Source organism: Dermochelys coriacea, chromosome 3 (genome assembly GCF_009764565.3).
Source record: "Dermochelys coriacea isolate rDerCor1 chromosome 3, rDerCor1.pri.v4, whole genome shotgun sequence".
NCBI classification, from domain to species: Eukaryota; Metazoa; Chordata; order Testudines; family Dermochelyidae; genus Dermochelys; species Dermochelys coriacea.
In genome coordinates, this window is record NC_050070.1 from 157,587,450 (window position 1) to 157,596,424 (window position 8,975).

Consider the following 8,975-nt stretch of genomic DNA (forward strand, 5'->3'; position numbering starts at 1 on the left):
TAGACTTTCTTAAGGTATTGATCACTGTAGGATCCAACTATCTCACAAACACTGATGAATTTATCCCAGAAACTCCTCTGTCAAGAGCAGCTCTGGCCATGAAAGGGCAGTGATCTATATACACACACACAAACACAAGCTAGGCCTTTCCAACTATATTCATAGAAACTGAAATAAGTTAAAAATCCTGTTGAGCCTACTGATAATCCAGAGCCTGGTACAAATTTCTCCCCTCACCCCCTCCTCTTCTCTGTCTCTTTTATTCTTTTGCCAAAGTTTAAAAATAAAGACCTTAAACTACACTCATTCAATGCATTTTTAATGCCAAATGAAAACTTTGCTACATGGCACCAAGTGCCCTTTTTGTAGTTGTTTGTTAAAAAAAAAGCCCGATCACTAATGTATTTGTCATGCAAGTGCAGGGATTTTTTCCTCTGGAAAGATTCAAGGCTATGGGCTGATGGGTTGGAGGGATTGTTTAACAGATCTAGAATTTAATTTTGCTCGTGAGCAGGCTTAAGGAGAACAATGAATAAGGAACCTGATTTTTTGTCCTATGTCAATGAAAATTGTGATGAAGTTGAGGTAGATTTGGCTGTGTAAGGTGTAATATCCTACAGAGAACAAAGACACACAGGAGATCAAACAGATAGATCAATGCAAAGGATAGGCGATCGAGCAGGGGGAAAAAATCCCCACCCTTCCATCAAAAAGAAATCCCATCCAGGATTGTTCCCTCATCATGTCCTGCCCAGTTAGCAACACTACAAGCTTCTCCCCTTGGCCTGTCAGTGTCCATTAACCCTGGCCCAAAGAAACCCCCTCTAGAGGTCAAATGGTAAATCAGGCTCCAGGACCCACCCAGTTCTTGATCACTCTGCTAAGACTACCAACAAAGGGGCAAATTGGAGGCAACAGTAGTGATTTCTTTGATGTGGATATCTGTCCATCAAGAACTGGGCTGAGAACACCAAACTCATTGCACACAGGGCAATGAACACACTTCAAATGGTAGCGACTTTCAACCAGTACTGACCTAGACTGCTTTAACACCATAGCTTGAGCTACAGGAGAATTCCTTTTGCTGCTGAAAGGAGGTGTCTTCTCCTTGCTGCAGGCCACACACAAGCATCACGCTGCCCTTGAACCTCCTGCCCCCGCCAACTTGGCAAATTGAAGATATCTGCATAGACTGGAGCAGTGAGGAACCTAAGCTCTGACCCTGCAGTGTGTGAAATTGATGCCTGTTGACAGGGCCTGTGCACCATTTAAAGCTCACATGTGCCCAAAGCATTTGTTCTAGCCCTCTGCCAAGGGGTGACTTTCCCCCGTGTTACTGGAAAATACCATATTGCGCACACCATCAATCCCTACAATCTGTGTTTTGTGTAGAAACCACCCACCCACCCACACCAGTTGGAGTGGATTTTCTGAAACTCTGTTCTGCACGGAAGGTCTAACGCTATCAGAGAGCATGAACATACCTAATGAATTCCCTTCCACTGTTCTTAATATGGAATTTCTGCTACCGGAGCTTAATTAGCATCTTAATAATATTCCTATCCTCCACCTCTGCCTCTCCCCCACTGACATCCAAATTAGCTGCTGCAGTTCCAGCACAGATGAGCTGGATGGATCTGGCTCCCACTGAATCCAGTGGCAGCAGGACACAGCCCGCTCTTAACAGCTGTGCTATTGTTCTGTCAGTTCAGCAGCCTTGGAGGTGGAACATCTGCTTTGTCTCCTCCCCTCCCTCCCTGTGACACTGGGGGCTGATGACGCCTTAAGGCTGGAGATGCCGGCACACTTTCCATGGACTGGCAGGATTGGTTGGGCAAGTGCTTATTATGCTAATCTGCCTTCAGCTTGGCTCCCGCTTCATGGGAAAGATACCCCTGAGCTGTGACAGCCTTCAACTCTGCCACCATGTGCTGCAGAGGCAGTGTCCCTGAAAAAATAAAAAAGGGGGGTTGAGGTTTACACTGAATTCCACTCCCACCAGTCACCCCTCCCAGCAAGGAATACATGGAAAAGGAACTCTTTGTCCTTGGAGAGCCATTGAGGCACAATGCAACAGGAAGAGAGATGCAGGGAAATAGATTAACCCTTTCACTGCTGGTCTGCCATTGAAAATGCTGTGCTGGCATTTTCTCCGCATACCAGTGACGATAAAGGGGTGTTAAGCTGCAGGCATCACATTCAGCAGCGCAGAAGGTGCCATGCACTGGGAACGGTATATTCAGTAGCAGAACCTGAGCATTCTATCTGGATGTGCCTGATACATACAACAGGGACACTCCACGTGGACATATCCTGTACAGTCAGCAGCCCATCAGGGGCACCTCACCTGGGCATACCCAGTACATTCAGTATCAGGCCACCCAGATACACAGAGCAATATAGCAGTGGTGCCCTCAGGACATTCACTGCCAGTGTCAATGGGGCTGCATCCATTGACACCAACAGAGAACATGGCTCAGCTTTTTACTGTCTGAGATATAGGTCATCTATAAATGTAACAAGTGGTCTACTCAGTGTGCTAGGTGGCACAACACTCTATTGCACACCATTTCTTGTTCACAACCTCATGAATCATGAGGTAATGTGTAATCATGCCCTTTGCCTACCACTGCATATATTTTAAAAAGCTCAACCATCGACACTGTATCACACCCTACAAATATGTGGGAATGTGTTCCTTTTGGGGGCTGGGGACTCGAGCAAAGGGTTAAATTGAAAATGAGACCACTTTGGCTAAAATAACTTTATTGTATAGCTAATTAAGGACTATGCTGCGAAGGGCATTGGAGTGGCATGCTGCTGGGCCACGATTTCACTAGTCTGCTTTGATTGTGGCTAGGGGTGTGGGGAGTAGCATTCCACACTGACAGCAAGATACTGACTGATTAATAACGGGAGTCCTGTCTGTGCTTTTGGGAATTCAAGGCAGTCGACATCAGCTTCCGAGCCTGATCCTGTGAACACCCCATGTCTTCAGCTCCCATGGCAGGATTGGGCCCTATATCTGCGGCTTGGAGGATGAATGACCTAATCTGCCACGCTGGTGATTTATAGCAGCAAAATACCACAGCCCATCTTCAAGTAATTAGCAAATGCAGGTGGCTTTGATATAAATCTCTAAATCAAGGCACAGCTGTAACTCTCTTGGGGACACCGTCACCCCTTAAAACAAAAGTCCTGGGGAACTAATGTCACTCATTAAAGATGGACGTCCACTCACTGGTATTGCCAGGATTTGCATTATTTCACTGAACAGCATGAAAGATGGATCCCGCCCCACTGCACAATTCTATAGAAGCTTCAGCATGGGGCTAGCCTTTAACCCTCTCACTCCCAAATAAAAGAAGGATGCCTTCTCATCAGTATGCTGCCTGTCTTTATCCTCTGAGCAAGAACACAGAGCCCCTGACTCTGATTGAGGAAATGCAATATTCTGCAGCACTGACTCAACACCACTGCAGTAAGAGTATTGTGAGCCACAGGATTTCTGATCATCACTGGAGCAGAAAGGAAACCTGACATCTCAATCCCATTGGTGGTTTTTATAGGGCTGGTAGAATACAGTTCCATAGTTACAGTATTTGCAAATCACAATGGACAGGCCATTCTTTTTCACCGGCATAATTTACACAGGATAATGTTAAAATATTGGGAATTCAGATTCACTGATTTCAGCTGGCAGTTAAAAAAATTGCTTCAATTAAACTTAACCCTTCACATGCACCACAACAAAAAAAGAAGGATTTTGATTTTAAAAGTGCTGTGCCTGCAATCGATTAGAAAAACACTGAAAATCTTCTCATAAAATATTGGATTTTCAAATGGGGCCTATGGGAGGTAGGTACCAAAATCTCATTGAAATTCTAGGGGAGGTAGGTGCCTAACTCCCTTAGGTGCCTTTGAAAATCCGCACACCCCCCAGCACACAAAAAAATATAGTCAAGGAAAAACATTTACCACATTTTTTGTCTGAAGCTTTTTGCCATAGGAAGGTAGGGGCTTTAGTGCCTGAGGTATAGGTAGTTCCTGGATGCTTTTAGGAAAGTGTGAAGGTGGGAGAGACTGGAGAATAGTTTGCATAGCTTGCAGGTATAAAGAACCAGGTGTGTTCCCCACCAGGCTGTTGAATTTGTCTTCCCCAAGCAAAGCTGTCCAGTGGTCTGGATGATCCTGCAGAACTTTCCGCATCTTAAACTGTGGGTTAGGCATGAAGAGCAAGAGGTAATCGAGGCAGAGCTTTTTTGATGCCATGTTGACTTTGGAGTCCCACATCTGCTCCAGGATGACATCCAACGGGGTGAGCCCCTTGCTGTCCTCGATCCTGGGAGAAGCCCCATTCCCTAGGAGAATGAGGACAGTCTCTGACCTCAGCAGTTCGCAGGCAAGGTGCAGCGGGGTCTTGCCATCTTCCAGATGAAAGCAGCCAGTCCTGTTGATGTAGGAGTTTAGGCTGGGTAGCTTGTGTGCAATCTTTATGATCAGCGCCAAAATGTCCCTCCTGTCGTATGTGACTGCCATGGCCAAATGAGGGGCAGAGGACGGGCAATAGCAGAAATGCTCTCCAGGAACCTTGAGAGCGTCCTCTGGAAAATGAGACAGCAGATACTGGGCATAAGGCAGGTGATTATGCACCACTGCATAGAGAAGGGCTTCCGAAGGTGAATATGTTCTCAGGCTTGCATTTTCCTCCCAGTAAAAATATTCCATAGTTCTCATATCTTCCAGCATCCACACCGGTTTGTGGTCTCTCACAGCCTGGTAGAACATATAGGATAAGAACTTACAATGTCTGCTCTGCTCATCCTGCAGGCTGGCCTGGTTACTGGCCATCTCTCAGCAAATAAACAAGACCTGCACACAAGCTCGCTCCAGAATGTAAGATTTGCTCACTTTGAATGCAGATCCTGATGCTGCTGCAACCTTCAGCCTGTCATTGTAGCCCACACTGCACTAGCTGGAATGCCTCGGCTTGAACATCTCCACCCATTCATTGTTTTTTCCCCTCATTGCAGTGGTTTTGTCTAGGTAAGCACAATCCCACAGGCTTAGTTAACCCCTGCCATGCAATAGATAGTTAGTCAGTGCACTCTGCTCCGTGCACGGCACAGGTTACTAGAACACTGTCACACTAGCAGTGATTTTTATAGAGGCAGAGCTACATAGGAGAGACTAAAATTAGCTTTAGAGGTGAGGCAATTTTCTGTCTGTGTTTGATGCCTACCCAGATCGGCTGATATAGTGCAGTAAGCACAATATGTATTTATTCATTTGTCTTTGTCCCTCGTACTTCTACAATTCATTATATAATAAATGTATATTGATACTGTATAATCAATCATGAGTACCATATATAATTTCCATATACTGATTGCTAGCTATATGGTTATAAAGTGACTTCTATTTACTAAATACTGTTATGGGTGACCCATTAGGGGACATTGATAATGGTTTGTCTATTAGAGGTCATTGATGCATAAGCCCATAGGCTGAAACTCTACATAGAATGAGTTGAAGACACCATGCAGTAACCCCATCCAGAGTCATGAGGGATATTAGATAGTTAAAGCACTTCCCTTTGTCCGGCAGTTAAAGCTCTGAGGTTCCTTTGTGTTGCAAAGCAGCTGCATAAAGAAAGGATTAATGTCCTAGCCACCTTTCTGTCTAGACCAGCTAGTCTGAGGGGGATCCTTGCACTTGGGGTTTCCCAGGTGTCCATGCAGGGGAGTTTGGGGCTGTATGAGACTTGGGTGAGGTCCTGGGAAGAGACAGAGGCCCAAGGCAGATGCTTCTGGGACAAGACAGAGATACCTGACCGGAGGTTTCTGCAAGAGTGTGTGACCTGTGTGCTGTTTGTTACCACCTGTGTTCAAGGAAACAGGATTTGCACACACTGGAAATAAACAAATTATACTGAGAAAATACCTGACTCTGCTTCATTGATTTCTGCTTTAAACAGGACCTGACCTGCAAGGTCCTGAATTCTGTTATAACTTGGCAAAGGGGCAACAATCTACACTGTGTCCATATTGGGAGACTCAACACACGATGTTCAGATCTGGATTTTGAATAGCCCAAAATTGCAAGGTGTTCAGGTCCAGGGGTTTGGACCATCATAGGATAAAAGTAGGTCCATTTGCAAAGTCTGGGTCTGGATTTGGGTACAGACTGCAACCTCCCAGACCACAAAATTCAGGGACATTTAGATCCTGAGGTTTGGTTCAAGCCCATCTCCTGTACAGCGTATACATTTAATATTTTGGGTCAGGTTTACACATTTTGAGTGAGCAATTGCATGCCCAGTTTGTGTTCACAATTAATGTGACTATGCATGCAAATACAACTAATTAGATATTTGCATGCGCAATTATCCAGTTTAAAAGAAAAGGAGTACTTGTGGCACCTTAGAGACTAACAAATTTATTAGAGCATAAGCTTTCGTGAGCTACAGCTCAATTATCCAGTTTGTATGTGTAACCCACACACCTTCTGGGTGTGGTGTTCTGTCCCATTTAGTGGCACCGAGACCACATAGAGAGAGAGAGAAAATGAGTCTGCTCTACAGCCTTAGCTAACAGCCAGATGGCTTTTAGCTCATGTGGTAGAGGCTCATGCTTTAAGCTCCAGAGACCCCAGGTTCAATACTGCCTGCTCTTGACCAGGGTCTGTTGGTATTACATATGCAGTCTTAATAACTTTAATGTGCTCTAAATCTGGACTTAGGTGCATGATGGAGCAAACATATTTTGTGTGTCCAGTTGTTCACCCAAACAATCTGAAAAATCAGGCCATTAGCATACAGGCCCCGTGTAACAAACTGGTCTGATTAAAAGTTAAAGTGTTAATACATTACTTGTTTATAGCATCTTTCATCCAACAATCTCAAAAGACTTTGCAATCATTAATTCATTATGTCTACAACACCCCAGTGAGATAGGTAAGTATTGCTAGCCGCATTTTATAGAGGAGGAAACACAGGTATGGGCACAAATGATTTATGACTTGCTCAGGTTTACACAGTAAGCCAGTGGCAGAACTGGGAGTAAAACCATGAACTCCTGAGTCTTTTCTCCATGCTCTGACCACTGGACAACTCTCCCTCTCTGAAACTGAGGCAGAAGTTTGAAGCTAAAGACAAAGTACAACGTTTGTAGTCTCTTCTATTATGTGGATAATTATAGAGTGTTTAAATGTGTTCATTGGGTGAAAAACATCTAAACAAAAACTATTCTGCAAATAGTATTGTCCCTTACCATATAAAATACCAGGAGAAGGAATAATTAGTCTCTAAACGCTGTGGCTTATGAAGAGACACTGTTGTGCCATCAGGATGAGGGAAGAGATGCCCAAGGGGCAGAGACATGTCCTGGGAAGGATCACTGGGGAGAAATGGGGCCAATTCTGTAGCAGAGAGATTATATATTCGGCCCACCTCCGCGCTTCCTTAAGCTGTTCATCTATTTTCCCTGCCATCCTGCTGTCGGCTATAGGCAAGCTCTCTTCATGTTGCATGCTCCTATCTCATCCAATAGTCTATGCAAGCTAGAGCTGGGTGGACTGTTTGATATTGCATCTGTTTTGAGGTTACAAAATAAAAAGTGTTTGCAAAACAGAAGTAAATCTCTTAAACAAAAACATGCAAGGTTTCTCACAACAAATTTGAGTGCAAAAACTTTGGCTACTATCCATGAGTGCAAACCAAACGAACCACAAGATTCAAGGGAGTTGGCGGGGATGAAGTGGAGTTGTTTTTTGCCTTTTGAGCTGGGATTGGTTGGTCAAGCAAGATGCGTCACATGGTGTTGGTTCTGGTTTCCTGATTGGCTGAGCTGTATTCCACAGGGTTAGCGGAAGGCCCGGCCATTCTGACTCAATTTCACAGAGGGCGTAGCAGCAGAAAGGAGCCGTTTTATGCATCTCTGTATGTTGAAGGGGACAGGGGAAGATTTTTTATCCTCCCCTCCTAAAGACCAGCTAAGATTTCAGATAGAACATGGCAGCCACCCTTGAGAACTCCAGCTAGGAGAATGGTCTTCCAATTAAAGCTGATAGTCATCGAGATCTGTGGATACTGCAGTGTATAGGAATTGGCAGAATCCTTTAAATTGTCTTGTCTGTTTTAGAAACCAGCCAGAGCTGCAGCATGTGTCCATACCAGGCCTGGCATGTTGTATATAATTAGTATACATGGTTGTACAGACCCCGCCATGCCACTGTGGTTTCTTCGTGCTATTATTGTTGGGTAAAGGCCAAAAGACACAGCAGGTGAAGATTCCTTAATCCAGGAATGCAGTGGTACAGAGAGTGGCAGAAGAGGCCAAGTGAAACGGAAAGAGTAACTGCAGGCCATAAGCACTGGGACCGTAAATAACCTACTCACTTGGCCAGGAGTGTTGCTCACATGTCTATTGATTCACAGGATCAACGGGAATAAACTGCTTCCTGCCATTATGGTGTTTCTGTCTGGTTGTGTTTTTGTTTAGTCTGTTCGGCTGAGACAGTTTCATGATGCAGACATGCCAATTCTTGGGAAATAATCGTGAGAGCCGTGATTTCTAAGTAAAAATTAAGCCTGACTCATGATCTCACAGTAGAACTCTCAACTGTCAGGAACCTTCAGCCATGAAAAGGAGCTTATGTAGTTAGCTTGTTCTTGTGTGCCTATGTATAGTTACCAAACATGGTTATGCAGAACCCAGCTGCACCTCTGTGGTTTCTTCATAGTATCGTTATTATGTAGAGAGCAAAAGGTAAAACAACTGGGGATGAAGAGGCAGCCACTAGGACTGTGTGTCAACTGCTTTTTTAAATGAAACCATGTCTACGGAGGGGCTTAGGTCGACCTAACTACATTGCACACGCACAATTTTTTTCAGTCTGAGCGATGTAGCTAGGTCAATCTAATTTTTAAATGTAGACCTGGCCTAAGGCTGAATTGACCCTAAATCGTGCATTAG

General features: G+C 44.5%; 1 protein-coding gene across 1 annotated transcript; it reads right to left on the reverse strand.

Moving 5' to 3' along the window:
- Positions 1-270: 270 nt before the first annotated feature.
- Positions 271-5,221, reverse strand: LOC119852524 (ankyrin repeat domain-containing protein 9-like). Its single transcript, XM_043511640.1, has one exon. The coding sequence runs from the start codon at positions 4,849-4,851 to the stop codon at positions 3,961-3,963; it is 891 nt and encodes a 296-aa protein (XP_043367575.1). The 5' UTR covers positions 4,852-5,221; the 3' UTR covers positions 271-3,960.
- Between the last annotated feature and the right edge of the window lie 3,754 nt (positions 5,222-8,975).